Here is a 14928-nt window from a genome sequence, read left to right as displayed (position 1 = left end):
AGAGCTAGGATTACAGGCGTGAGCCACCGCGCCCAGCCTGAAACTGGTTCTTAAGACCACACTTGGTCATCCACCCAGAGCCAGGCAGAGCTGCTATGCGTGTGATTGTACAGTCGTGCCCTGGTATCAGCAGGGAGTTAGTTACGGGACGCCCCACGCACAGATAAAAAAATCCACGGACGCTCAGGTCCCTTTTGTGAAATGGAGCAGTCTCTGCATGTGACCTGCCCACCACCCTGTGCAGTTGGGGTCATCTCCAAATGACTTATAATACTTAATATAATACGAATGCTATGTAAATAGTGACGACGGTGTGTATATTTTTTATTTGTATTATTTTTTATTTGTTGTGTCGTTATTTTGCATTTTTTCTCCCTTCAATCAGTGGTTGGTTGAATCCACAGATGAGGAACCCGTAGATGCGGAGGGCCGACTGTATACATATTAGATGCTCAGTAAATCCAGCCTGGGGACTGTGGTTTCCTCTTTAAGATCTCTTTTTTTAAGCTTCCTTCTCACTACCAGCCATTTCTTGCAACTGTCAGAACTCTAATAAACTGTCCAAGAAACCAGCTCAAAATAAATATCAGACTGTGCAGTCTTTGTGAGAAGCCTGTGTCTGTTTTTGTACAGCGGTGAACTCCGGGGAAACCTAGCCCAGCGCGTCAGCCCCACTCAAGAGAGTATTTGCATCTTCCTCCGCAAATGGCCTACAACAGGCTCTTTGAAGGATGGAAAACATATTCCCCTAAGACCTGGGAAGGCTGAACAGTTAATAGCTTCCCAAGGGTTTTATGTGTTACTAGGATACCGACAGCTATCACGGGTCATTAAATATCAAAGTTTATGCTCAATCCCACACCATGATCTTGGATTGAAAAAATAAAAAGTTTATGTTCAAGAAGCCCCCCCCCCCAAAAAAAATCCAAGTTCTCTGAGCCTCCTTTGTTTTCACAAATACCCCAACTAGGAGAAAGTTCCAGAAACCATTTAAGTATCATGCAGGTAAAATGAGAGTTGCACAGATCGATGGTAATGAGTCTCTCTTGCTTTTCATCTTGGAGCTTTCTTGTAGCACCAGCTGCTTCTCCCAGCTCTCTCTTACGTTCTCCTCCTTTTTTGGTAAGGATCAGAGTTGACTACCCAATTCCCGAGCAGTTTTTATCCGTTCATCTTCTTAGATATCCTTGATTTCTTCTCTGGTTCTTTTGAGTTCTTAAGAACTGAAGTTCGGCCGGGCGCGGTGGCTCACGCCTGTAATCCTAGCTCTCTGGGAGGCCGAGGCGGGCGGATGGTTTGAACTCAGGAGTTCGAGACCAGCCTGAGCAAGAGCGAGACCCCGTCTCTACTAAAAATAGAAAGAAATTAATCGGACAACTAAAAATATATAGAAAAAATTAGCCGGGCATGGTGGCGCGTGGCTGTAGTCCCAGCTACATGGGAGGCTGAGGCAGGAGGATCACTTGAGCCCAGGAGTTTGAGGTTGCTGTGAGCTAAGATGATGCCACGGCACTCTAGCCCGGGCAACACAGTGAGACTCTTGTCTCAAAAAAAAAAGAAAGAAGTGCTGGAAGAAATGGGGGGGGGGTGAGGGCAGGGGCAGGACATGAGATGGAGGGTCTTGGGATGAACATTTATCCTCTTGAGCTATCTCTGCGTCTTTAACCAACTTTCCTGTCGACCCAGCTGTAAATGGGTTAGATGCAGGTGTACAGATTAGTCCTGCCTGGTCGTTTGACCAGCAAATTTTGCAAATTTATGAGGCTAAGACCAACAGAGATCTTCGAAACTGGTAATTTCATGTCAAACAATGTGATGGCGTGGCCTGGGTTTCCAGGAAAGATTAACCATTTCAGAGATTCTCTTGCCGTGGTCGGACCACTTATCCTGATATTTTTGAGTTCAGAAAATATGGTCACTAACATATCAAATAACCAGTTGACTTAGTAAGAGCCTCACCTTTGTATTATTATACTTTCCCCTGTGGACACAGAGCTGGTGCTTTGACCATATGGGCTGTAAAAACAATTACTCGCTTGTTTAATCGGCTGTCCTGAGAGTCAGTGTTTTGTTGCATTGGTGAAGGCAAGAGTGGAACAGTAGAGATTCTCTCATGGAAGGAACCGTGACCACTCCAGTAAATGTTTCAGCATTTACCCTGCAGTCCGCTGAACAGGTTCTCGTTTGTGAAGGTGGAAAACCAACGTAAATAATACTGACTCAGCCGACTGTTGGTACCCTACCTGGCTTCCTTCCTGCTGAGTCTAAAGTCCTCTCTCTTCTCAAGTATACTTGTATTTGTTCATATATTTTAAAAAGTGGTCGTTAATCCAGAGAAAAGGTTGTTTTTTTCCTTTCGTGTGGAATGTTAAGAGGTAGCATGGCAAAGCAGCGCGGGCAAACCTTGTTTTACTATGCTTTTGCAGATACTGCGTTTTTTCCAAATTGAGGGTTTGTGGCAATCCTGTGTCCAGCAAGTCCCCATCAGTGCCATTGTTCCAAGAGCGTGTGTTCACTTCATGTCTCTGTGTCATGTCTTGGTAATTCACACAATATTTCAAACCTTTTCATTATTATTATCATTATTATGTTAGAAATGGGGTCTTGCAGTGTTGCCCAGGCTGGTCTCAAACGATCCTCCCGCCTTGGCCTTACGAATGGCTGGGATTACAGGTGTGAGCCACCACACCCAGCCCATGTCTCTCACCTTAAATCAAGAGCTAGAAATGATTAAGCTTAGTGAGGAGGACATATCGAAACCTGAGACAGGCTGAAAGCTAGGCCTCTTGCATCAGAGTTAGCTGAGTCGTGAATGCCAAGTGAAAGCTTTAAGGCTGAGGCCGGAGGGGGAGGGTCAAAGGAGAGTGCGACATAGCCTGTGCTTTTGGAGAGCTCCAAAGCCTCCTTTACGTGATAAGAGAGTCTGGATTTAGAACTGGGCTGGACCCAAACAGGTAGGCTCTCAAATTGTCAGAGGCATTTGGTCTCCAGGACGCCTCCTTACACTGGACTCTGTTTCCACAATGAGGGCTGTGCGCGGTTTTAGGATTCCAGACTACAGAATGCTTCCTTGCTGCTCCTGACACGGCTGTACATTCGTCGGCGGGCTCACAGCTCCGCGTTAGCAGACTGGCTACGTGGTCTGAACTGAACACTCCTGGACCAGAAGGCTGAGACCTGTGTCTAGTTCTGGTTCTCCATCTAACTTGTGTTATGACCTCAGTCTCCGAGCCTTCAGTTTTCTAATAGGTAGGATATTGGGGCTTGCAGTAGTGATTTCTAATCTCCCCCAGATGGCAACAATCCTTAGATTTTCTTTTTTTTTTTAAACCAGGGTTAAAATGAATTGAGGAAGTTTATCACTTTCAAAGGCTCTGACAAGGCCAGGTGCAGTGGCTCATACCTAGAATCACAGCACTTTGGGAGGCCAAGGAGGGAGGATGGCTTGAAGCCGGGAATTGGGGACCAGCCTGGCCAACATAGCAAGACCCCGTCTCTACAAAAAAAACAAAAAAATTTAGCCAGGTACGCATCTGTAGTCCCAGCTACTTAGGAGGCTGAGGCAGGAGGATGGCTTGAGCCCAGGAGATGGAGGCTGCGAGTGAGCTGTGACCGTGCCACTGTGCTCAGCATTTGAATCCTGCGCAGAGACACACAGAGGTGTTGGGTGGTTGCTGAGGTTCCAATCACTGCCCTGGGTTTTGGCCTTTCTGAGGCCTGGTTGTGTGGTCCTCCCTTTAATTTTATGGTCTTTCCGAAAATTGCCTTTGGCCTAAGTTGGGAAGGAAGAGAGGGAAGGCAGGCGGGCAGGCCAGGGCGCTAACTGGCACAAACTATCCAGAGCGAAGGCCCAGTTTTGCATCTTTGTTTTGAGTTCCTAGTCTGTCACTGACTGGTGTGTGGTCATACTACACGCCACCGGCAGGCAGCCTGCGTGACGCACGCCTCACTGCAGGAGCTCAACACCTCCAGAACGGTCTGTCCCGGGTTCCACGGAACGATCCCACTGCCACGTGCCGATGCTGCTGCCACGTCAGATTGCGCCTAAAGACCCTGATGCCTGCTCCGGTGTCTGTGCCTGCCGCACCGAGGATGGGCAGCCGGCGCCTGCAAAGCTGCGTCGGCACCGAGCTGGAGTCTCGAAGGGACCAAGTAACTCAGCCTCGCTCTGAAGCCGGGATGTGTCGAACCTGCTGATTTCCACACGGGATAGTAGCCAGGACGTCGCTGTCCTGGGGAAAGCCCTACCCTGGGCCCACCGGAAGTTCTGCTTCTCCTCTTAACTTTTGAGCTAGGATTGCTCCAACCCGATCCTACCCACCTGCCACTCTGCTTCCACCCAAGGCTCCTGCAGCTTTCTGCTTTCTCAGTCAGACGTGAGCTTTGCCGCCGCGTCTCTGCCAGGAGGAGAGCGGCCTGGCCCCTCGGCCCCCAGCACCGCTCCTGTTTTGCGGCTTAACAGAGAGCGCGCTACCGAGGGCCGGAAGCAGGGTCTCTGAGAGATACTCGCGCAGCCGTGTTTACGGCAGCCTTCCCCGCAGCAGCCCACGGGTGGGAGCAGCCCCCTTGCCCGGGAGGGAGGAGGGGAGAAGCAGACACGGCGAAGGCCTTCGGTGGAGTGCTGTCCAGCCTCAGAGGAAGGAGGTTCTGACGCTTGCTGTGATGAGGGTGAACCTCGAGGATGTTCCGCTGAGTGAACTAAGCCGAAGGACAAATACCGTGTGATTTCACGTGTGTGCGGTACCTGGGATAGTCGAATTCCTAGAGACGGGAAGTAGAATGGTGGTTGCCAGGGGCTGGGGGAGGAGAGAATGAGGTTAGTGTTTAATGGGCAGGAGCTCAGTTTGGGATGATGGGAAAGTGCCGGAGATGGATGGTGGTGGTGGTTGCAAGACAGTGCGAACGTGCTTAGTGCATTAAAAATGGCTAAAATGGGCTGAGCGTGGTGCTCACGCCTGTGATCCCAGCACGTTGGGAGGACAAGGTGGGAGAGCTGCCTGAGGCCAGGAGTTGGAGACCAGTCTGGGCCACATAACGACACCCCATCTCTACAAAAAATTTTAAGAAATTAGCCGGGTGTGGTGGCGCACACCTGTAGTCCCAGCTATCGGGAGGCTGAGGCAGGAGGATCGCTTGAGCCCAGGAGTTTGAGGCTGCAGTGAGGTGTGATTGTGCCACAGCACTTCAGCCTGGGCAACAGAGTGAGATCCTGTCTCAAAAAAGAAAAAAAAAAAGGTAAAATGGTTATGTATATTTTACCATACACAGAGAGACAGAGAGAGCGTGTGATCTAAAAATTAAAGAGAGAGAAAGAGGGCCCTAAAGAAGCACTGGCGTAGAGGCCCTTTGGGCTGTGGCTTTGACAGCTGTGCCGCAGTGAGTGTCCACCGGTGCTGAGACAGCTGCAGCTGGTCGTCAGCTTCTCGGGGTGTCGGGGCCAGTGTCTGCCGTTCACTCGGTGCCAGCGCAGAGCTGTGAGCTGCACATAAGCGTGCCGGGCCTCCGCCAAACCCTCCTTGCCGTCCTTCCACCAGGTCACCCGCTCCACGGGATCCAATGACTGACGTACACAGTGGGAACATAAAACCAGACCCAAGAAATTTAACCCCTCTCTGAAGCTCGGAACTGCTCATTTATACGGCGGGGACATAGTAACGAACAGGCCTAGTTTCTGCCCGGGTGGTGCTGATCTTCACTCCCTCCCTCGACCAGGCTCAGTGAGGGCTCCCGCAGCTGCAGCAGCGCGGCCGAGTGCCGTGGTCACCGAGCCCGGGGCCAGGGATCACGGGCCAAGGCTCCAGCCTGGTCCCTAACGTTGCCTTTGGCATCAGACGATCGGTTACCTTATCTGCAGGCTGCGGTGCCCCCACCTGCAGCATGGAAACGACCCGTGGCACCGGGACAAAGGCGAGACAGAGTATGAAAGGGCTCTGATGCAGAAACATGAGATGATTGACGGTGGGCGGCCGACTCCGGAACATTCTACGGGGAGGGGCGGATCCCCACGTCTCTCTCTGGGAGAGCAGTGACTGCCACGCGCGCCTTGCCTGTCCCATTCATCGCCTCGCCTTCCCCAGAGCAGGTTACAACAACCTCAGCGTGGCGTCGGCCACGCCATCAGACCTTGCAGACCAGCCGCCGGCAGCTGTCCAGATCAGATAACGCGCCTGTTTGTTTTCAAGCGTGGTGCAGAAAAGAGGAGCTCAGCACGGTGCTCGATGCTCGAGAGTGTCGTTCCGAAAGGCGACCGCGAAGAGGGCTGGCGGGCCGCGGTTCCTGCTGCCGGCCCCAAGCCTAGGCCCTGTGTGGCCCCAGGAAACTTTCTTGGCCTCAGGGACCCTGCCTCTCCCTGCTTCCCTTAGACTTCTTTGCTTTTTCATTTTTCATTCAACAAACAAAAGGCACTGTGTAAGATACTCGTTAAGAGATAAAAAAGAAAAAGAAAGCAGGAGTTAAATCTCAGCTTTATCCTCTAGAGGATGTGAGGTCTTGGGTAGATAGATGTGTAACCTCCTTACCATTCAGGGCCTCAGTTTTCTCCTCTGTAAAATGGGAGTAATATTAATACCTACCTAAAGGGTTGTCATGAAGATGAAATGAGACGATGCACGTCAGGCGCTTGCGCTGGCCTGGGCCAGCGCACATTTGCTGGCTGTGGTGGTTGTCCTCGTTTAATTGCACAGGGCGTTAACGTGTCAGTGGGTCAGGCAGGTTGCCGTGTGGAGGACGGCTTTGGAAACGGCGACGTTTCCCTCCAGGTTCCTTTTGGCACCCTACTGCAGTCACCCCCCAGCCTAGCTCTTACAATTAGCGTAGCTGTCACCAAGCACTTCTCCCTTCTCCCCTCCCGTCCTGGGCTGGGAGGCGATGCTCCTTCTCCTTTTCAAAGCCGCCTTCCACTCTGTTCTTCTCCCTCCCACTCTTTTCCTGACCTCCCGCTCTTTCGTTCTGGGTCCTGCTCCTCTGTCCCCAATGCCTCCTGTTCTGCAGGCCTCCCAGCTGCGGAACCGCCTCCGCCCGTAGGCCAGGATGGAGTCTCCTCCGTCCAGCCAGGAGCGAGAGTTCCTCTTCCCTCCTTCCACGCGAAAAGAAATGGAGAAGCTGGCGCAGGTCTTTGACCGCCTGACAGGCTGCCGGCCGCTGTGGCTTCAAGCCCTTCGGGCTCCCACGACGGCGCCAGACCCCGAGGTGACTCCCGGCGGTGTTTTTGCTGAAACTGCTCCGTCGCCATCTTCCGGAGTCAGGGTTTTCCCGTGTCCGTGTTGCTTCTCCTGAATTCTTCAGGACGCTGAAGGCCAGTTCCCTGACGCCAGAAGGTGTCTGCGGGACATGTTGCCTGCGGTTCTTGCAAGTCTGGAGAATGGAGAATCGTGAAGCAGCGTCACACGGCTGACATCCCATTAGCCAGGTGTCCGGCGTGCGTCCGCCTGTCGCGTAGCACAGAACCAGCCCCCATGCGCCCTGCACCTGGGCGCGGGCACGAGCGCAGCGCACACGCAAGTCCGCAGACACCGGGTCCTTGCATTTACCATGCACACCCACCCGCACGGCAGTTAGCGGAGTTCTCGGTACTACGGTATACAAACAGTGCTCAGTGAATGCCTGGTGATTGGTTAGTTCGTTGATCGGTTTACTGGTTCCTCCCCAGCCTGCTGACTGTTACTTCCGAGCACCACTAAGACTGTGAAGGACTCCCCTGCATCTTCCTTCCACGTGCAGAAGCCAGTCTTGTTCTGGTCCAGAAAGGAAACAGGAACGGACCTCGTGGGTTCCGGAAAGTCAGGCCTGACCTGAGGGATCCTGAAAACACCCGAGTGGTCCTTGTCTGGGTCCACCAGCTTACAGCACCTCTGCAGCGGGCTCGGGGCCGACTTAGGAGTCCTGGACCCTGCTAGACTTCCTGAAACCGGCCCATCTCGTCCGGGTCTTAATTCTCCCAGCGCAGGACTGTTTCTGACGGCCGTCATCACAGCACTGACTAGCAAATGGGCCCGCAGATGTTGTGGGCTGTTTGTTTTCTTTTTTGATAATGACAGTGGTGATAATGATGACATCCTCGAGGTGACCTTCATCCTGGCCAGACCTTCTGGGGACTCTTGATCAAATCCATGGCTTGGGGAATGGAAGTTTTCTGAGCAGGGCTGTGTAGAGACAGACCTCACGTTCCCAGGGCGGCGGCAGCAAAACAGGACCGGCCTTTGCTCTCTATCTCCTTCCTCATCCGCCCCTCATTTTACACTTTGATCCGGATGCTGGGGCCGAGCAGGGATGTCGGGGTGAGCAGGACTCACGGACGGCAGGACTCATGAAGTACCCCCCTCTGCGGGGGACCCCACAGGGCAGCGGGTGCAGCCCCAGGCCCGTGCCCCAGCTGCGAGCCTCAGCCTGCCTCAGCCACGACGTCTCAGCAGCTCGGCTGCCAGCTGGGCAGGAACCGGGTGGCCGCAGGCGAGTGAGGTCCCTGGGCCTGCCTCCCGGCAGCAGCAGGCCAGGGCGTGTGGGGGTCCCCAGGGCCCTCCATCTGCCCCTCAGGGAGGAGCCGGGGAGGCCTTAGGGTCCCACTTGTCCGCCCTGTGCTGCTAGCGACAGGGAGAGGGGAAGCCAGCTGAGCAACCCTGGGCCAGCCCTGCGCGGACGTGCAGCTGGGGCTGCATCCTCAGGGCGAGTGCGGAGGCCGGCAGAGGGCAGGGCCACGCTCCGGTGCTCTCCGTCCAGCGCCCCAGCTCTTGGCGGCTGTGGGACAACACACGTGGGTCTCACACTCCCCCTTGCGTTTCGTTGGCTTTTATGGAGAGATGTTGGTGGCCAGATTAGAGAGCGAGGAGACGGTCTGGGGGTGGCCGCGTAGGCGTGATGGGGAGGGGAGGGGAGGGCCGGGACGGGCCGGTAACTGCGTGGGCACCTGACACCAGGTGGTCACGGCGGTGGCGGCAGAGACACGCTCGGTGTGGAGTAATGGAATTAAGTGCACAGGCTCTTGTCCTGGCTTCAAGTACTGGCTTGGTCACTTTCCTGCCTTTGTGAATTTTGGCAAGAATTTTAATCTCTAAGCTATGTTTTTCTGTAGGTTTAATGAATTAATGTTTGATTTTAAAATTCTTTCCAGAGACAAGGTCTCTCCACACTGACCAGGCTGGAGTGCGGCGCCTGTTCACAGGCACGGCCCCAGCTCACTGCAGCCTCCAACCTCCGGGCTCAAGCATCCTCCTGCCTCAGCCTCCCGGGTAGCTGGGACTGCAGGCGCGAGCCACCGGGCCTAGCTGGTTTATCATATTAAATGAAATAATCCTTGTTTCTTTTAATATAAATACAATAGGCGTATGCATGAGCAGATGTGTGTGTCTATATGCCTTACACGTGACTGGTACTCACCGTATAGTTACGTCGATAATAGTCTGTGTTGCATCAAGCTCCCCGGGGCCTCCTGCGCTACAAAGGTTTAGCCACATGTCCTGTCTCTGCCGCTGGAGCTTAGGGTTTGCCTTAGAGACTCCTCCCTGGAGACACGTTTCGTCCCTGACTGTGCCGCTTCAGGTTCTGGTGGGGCTAGACCGGACTGGCTTCCAGCCATGGCGGCTTTGTCCTGTCGAGGACGCGTGACTGGCCCTCCGGCGCTCTCCGAGGACAGAGCCACCGTCTCTGCTTGTTCGTCCCCGGACTCAGCGCTGGTTCCTGGTGTTTACGGACCACGCCGTGGGTGTCGTGGCCGCTCCTTCGTTCCCTAGACAACCTCCTGCCCTCTAGTGGGACAAGGGCTCCGTCTGCTCAGCTCCTGGATTTCATCACCTTTTCTCATTGCAGTTTTAGTCTCTGGTGAGCAGCTCTTTGCGTAGACGCTGGGGCTGCTTAGCAACCGCCTCCGTTCACCCTGTGCCTGTAGGGCCTTTGCGTCTGGTGGAGCGAGTGGAATCCGCCGTTCCTGCCCCCCCACCTTCCTAGTTCTCTTCCCAACGGAGCCCTGCCCTGGGGCTGGGGACACCTCTGCCTCAGGATGTCCCTCTGTGCACTTCTCCTTCAGGCCTCACCGCAGCTCCAGCCCCTGCCACATTCCCGAATTGTGCCCAGGCCCCCGTGGTGGACGGAGCTGGCCTTTTGGCGTGGGGGGGGCAGCCCTCTTGCCCCCTTCACTTCTGGTGGACGCGCGTCACCTGCTGGCTGTCTGCACCCGACTGCACCAGTCGGTGGCCAGTCCGTTCCCACGGGAGCAGGAAATAAGATGGGGCTGATGGTGTTACTCGCGGCGTGGACCGGCAGAGGATTTGAGCAGATTCCGGGGCTCTGTCTCTGCCCGCCGTGGAGTGCCGTGCGCGCCCACGTGTATCACCAGCCCTTTCCACAGTGAAATGAAGCTCTCGGCATGGCGCCTTGCATACAGTAGGTGCTCAGTAAAGGGCAGCTGCTGTTAGTGTCGCCGTATTACAGTTACTTAGGGGCAAAAGCAACGCATCTCGCCATGTGCCTCGTCAAATGCCCTCCTGGGCACTGGTGGGGCTTTGAGTACCTGCTTCCGCGTTGGGCTGGTTCCGGAGGCTTTTCCTACAGTGGGCGCGGCTCTGGCGGGGGTGGGGGTGTCGGCTGGTTAGCCTAGGGTCTTTTTTTTTTTTTTTGAGACAGAGTCTCACTGTGTTGCCTGGGCTAGAGTGCCGTGGCGTCATCCTTGCTCACAGCAACCTCAAACTCCTGGGCTCAAGCGATCCTCCTGCCTCAGCCTCCCGAGTAGCAGGGACTACAGGCATGCGCCACCATGCCCGGCTAATTTTTTCTATGTATTTTTAGTTGTCCAATTAATTTCTTTCTATTTTTAGTAGAGACGGGGTCTTGCTCTTGCTCAGGCTGGTTTCGAACTCCTGAGCTCAAACAATCCGCCCGCCTCGGCCTCCCGGAGAGCTAGGATTACAGGCGTGAGCCACCGTGCCCGGCTGGCTTTAGGCCTTTATACCCGTGTGCGAATTTAGTCTGAACTTCCTGCCTGGTAAGCGTTTCAGCCCCCAGGAGTGGGGTCAGGAGGCCCCGCCTGAGCAGCCAGGGACCTCCTTTCTCTTTGGCACAATTCAGACCAAGGAGCGGGAGAAATAAACGCAATCTCCGGATCTGCAACACCGTGACTAATAATGAAAATGATAAGCCGCGGTGTGTTAAGTGCTTATTATGTTCCAGGCAGTAAATCCTTTGCATGGATCATCTTATTTGCTGTGTGACCTTGGGCTGATGCCTCTACCTTTCTGTTTCTTCATCTGTAAAATGGAGATGGCAACCCCTAACAGGGAAGTGCGGGCAGGCGATGAAATGACGTATGCGTGCGTCTGTGAAGAAACTCACAGAGGGACGTGCGTGCATCCCATGTGCATACGTGCGCCCGCGTTTTCACCCGTGAGCCGTGACGATGCTCTTCAGGCCTTTGCAGAGTCTACATTCCACAGGGAGGGACGCGGCAAAGCCCCGGCTGATGCGAATCTGATAGCGCAGCTCCACGAGGGCAGAGGACGAGGCCTGTGGGGTGCTTTATCTGCGCCCGAGATCGGGTGTCTGTCCCCTGGCACAAGCGTTACACCTGTCGCAGGAGAGACGGCTCTGGCAGCTGGCGCTCTGGGAGGAGAGGTCTGGCCAGGAGTGGGAGGAGTTCACTTAGCAGAGGGCCAGTGACGAATGTCAGGAGTTAAGTCAGCTCCGAGTTCCCCCAGGGGGCTAGGCAAGGCCTGGGCATCCCCCGGCAGGGCTAGCGCAGAGGCCAAGGCGGGAGGACGGAGAGTCCGGAGCTCAGCACAGGGCCTGGCGTGGAAGACGCACTCGGCGACTACTTACGGGGGCCACAGAGCCTCCCTTGAAGCAGACAGGAGGCGCTGCCCGTTGTCACGCCCTGAGCCACTGCTGGTCCTCACGCTGCGCGCTTTGCTCAGTCAGCAGAGAGGAGAGTCAGAGAGCTCCTGGCTATTTCAGAAGGGATTGGAACTCACGTCTTCTGACCCCCAAACCCAAAGCCCCAAGCTCAGACTTTTTTTTTTTTTTTTTTTTGAGACAGAGTCTGGCTCTGTTGCCCGGGCTGGAGTGAGTGCCGTGGCGTCATCCTAGCTCACAGCAACCTCAAACTCCTGGGCTCAAGCGATCCTCCTGCCTCAGCCTCCTGAGTAGCTGGGACTACAGGCATGCGCCACCATGCCCGGCTAATTTTTTCTATATATTTTTAGCTGTCCGATTAATTTCTTTCTATTTTTAGTAGAGACGGGGGTCTCGCTCTTGTTCAGGCTGGTCTCCAACTCCTGAGCTCAAACAGTCTGCCCGCCTCGGCCTCCCAGAGTGCTGGGATTACAGGCGTGAGCCACCGCGCCTGTCCAAGCTCAGACATTTTAGCAAAAAGAAATGCTTAGTTGAACACTCCGTGCGTCAGACACCACGCTAGGTCTGGCACACTAGGTCAGTCCTCACCGCAGTCCTGTGGGGCAGGCGTTCTATCCCCACCACCCGGATGAAGAAACTGAGACCAAAGATGTTGAGTTACCTGCTCAAGCAGTCCCAGCTTGTGAGTGGTGGATGTGGGTTAGATCTTTCTGACCCAATGCCTTGCTTGTCTCTCCACTGCGGCATGAGGCCCGCGAAGGGGTTTTCCTTAAATGCCTGGAGGCGGGGATGTTGCCTACCCCAAGTGTCTAGAACCTCAGAGCCACCCAGACTCACCTGTGGCCCCCAGGTAGGGCCTGCCTAGATTTATCTTCACTGGGTCTCCTCCCCCTCCCCCCCTGCCCCTCAGTGAATTGTCCTTGGTCACTGAGAGAGCCACCGCTACCTTCCATTAAGGAGAATAGAACTGCGTTCTATCACGGGTGGTAGAGACAGGGTTTGTTCAGCGTTACTGCCGTAGGGGCAAGAGACTTCAGGGAAGACAACTGGAGATTTGTAGCCGCGGCACAGCGAGGGGGTCAGTGGATGGAAAATCACCAAGACGAGACATCCAGATGGGGTTCTTGCTTGGCCAGCCTTGCAGATTCTTGCTGACGGCAAGGACGGGAGGCAGGCGCTTGATGAGCTATCAAGGGTAGGGGATTCTCTGAACCGACTCAGCAGGATTCTTGCTGAAGCCTGAGCTGGCCAGGCCCAGGACATGGCCCGGGGCGAGGCCTCATGGCAGAGAGGGCTCAGCGGAGCCTGTCTACGGTTTGGTCGAGGAGGGAGTCTTTGTCCCTTTTCGGCAGGTGCCAGGACAAAGGGAGCGGAAGGCCCACAATGACAGTTTGTTGTTGGGTAAGTCATCACTGCCTTGGCGTGACTTCCCGCGGTCAGAGTTTGGCTGGGGCTGAAAACCAGTTGGCTGGGGCTGAAAACCAGTCTCTGAGAATGTTCGTCTGAGACGCGCCTTGATAGGCAGACAGCATTTCTTTGAAAGTAAGTGGGTTTGTGGCTCACGCCTGTGATCCCAGCACTCTGGGAGGCCGAGGCAGGAGGATCACTTGAGCTCAGGAGTTCGAGACCAGTCTGAGCAAGAGCGAGACCCCGTCTCTACTAAAAATAGAAAGAAATTAATAAGACAACTAAAAACGTATAGAAAAAAATTAGCTGGGCGTGGTGGCGCATGCCTGTAGTCCCAGCTACTCGGGAGGCTGAGGCAGGAGGATCACTTGAGTCCAGGAGTTTGAGGTTGCTGTGAGCTAGGATGACGCCACGGCACTCTAGCCCGGGCAACACAGTGAGACTCTGTCTCAAAAAAAAGAGTAAGTAGGTTTTAGTCATAAGAGCAAGGTCGGGCGAGGTGACCCAGAGCAAGGCAGGGCCATTGCTCCCTCTGCACAGCGTGACTCACTCGCCGCCCGCGCAGCCGAGGCTCCAACCACTGGCCGGCAGCCCCCGGGCCTGGGAGGTGATGGGCTCTTTCTTTAGATCACGGTTCGCGTTGGGATTAGCAGACGAACGAGCAGCTTTTCCCCAAGCTCCTCCAGAAACGGAGCGTGTCGGCTGAGAGCGTTTTCCTCTTGCTCCCTCGTCCCCCGTGTTCTCTCTCACCTCACTGGCTCCAGCAGCCTGCGTCCCCGGAACACACCGGAACACACCGGAGGGCACTGAACTCGTCCGACCTGTTCCCGGCAGCATCAGCCTTGGAAACAGGAGGGACCTTGGTGGCAGAGGGATAAACCTGTAGAAGCCCCATTCCCATGACAGGAGTGGAGGTTTGATGGCCGTGCAGGGACCCGGGGGCACAGTTCTTCAGCTGTTCCTCTGCGCCGGAGCAAGAAAATGCCGCCTCGCGGGACGGAGAGGCTCTGTTCCAGTCCTGGCCTCGGAACACCCAGCTCTGCGCTTCTCTTTCCCGATCTGTAAAGTGGGATGATCAGGCGAGACCCCGAGGAGGCCCGGGACCCCGTGCCTGCGAGAGGCGTAGCACACACTAAGGGGCCAGGAAGGGAAAGCACCCCCACCCCGCCCCTGCACCCCGGTGGGCGGCCCCGTCCCCACCCCTCCCAGCGTCTGGGACACAAAGGTTTTGTGTGGCCCAAATGTGGGGGCTGCTCTGTCTCCTGTGCCGGGCTGGCCGCGGCGTCTCTGCGGGTGCTCACACGGGGGTTCCTTTCACACCATGCCGGCTGCCAGTGGCTGGAGATCGTCCCTCTGACCCCCTTTGCACGGTGCCGTGCGGTGCCGTGCGGTGCCGTGAGGCATCTCAGGGAGAACTGCGGGAGAGGGAGCAGCAGGCCGGTGGGAACCCACAGAAACGTGTGGGTCTCCTCTTAGCCGCTCACTACGTGCCGAGTGAGCCTGGATTAGCCATTTGACCAGCCTGGGTCCCGTCTTCTCGTCTGAAATGAGGACGGGTGATTTTGAAAGCCTCTTGACAGTCCGTGACTCCAGTGTAGGGCTAACAGGTTCGATTCCACGTACGCGAAGCCAAGCAGTCGTGCCAGGCAGTCTCCTTCCAGGTAGGGAGCTCTGAGCCCAGGAGCC

The 14928-nt window shown here is 55.3% G+C and overlaps 1 protein-coding gene across 1 annotated transcript in view; it reads left to right on the top strand.

Moving 5' to 3' along the window:
* Positions 1 to 4092: 4092 nt before the first annotated feature.
* The window catches only part of B4GALNT3 (beta-1,4-N-acetyl-galactosaminyl transferase 3), a 34686-nt gene continuing 23850 nt past the window's right edge, over positions 4093 to 14928 (top strand). Inside the window, exons 1-2 of the mRNA XM_012647447.1 lie at positions 4093 to 4152; positions 7024 to 7188. Coding sequence (XP_012502901.1) covers positions 4093 to 4152; positions 7024 to 7188 — 225 coding nt within the window. The remainder of the gene's footprint in view (positions 4153 to 7023; positions 7189 to 14928) is intronic.

Source organism: Propithecus coquereli, unplaced genomic scaffold, assembly GCF_000956105.1.
Source record: "Propithecus coquereli isolate 6110/MARCELLA unplaced genomic scaffold, Pcoq_1.0 Scaffold269, whole genome shotgun sequence".
Taxonomy (NCBI): domain Eukaryota; kingdom Metazoa; phylum Chordata; class Mammalia; order Primates; family Indriidae; genus Propithecus; species Propithecus coquereli.
The sequence above is the reverse complement of the archived record's forward strand: the minus strand, read 5'-3'. Positions and strand labels throughout refer to the sequence as shown.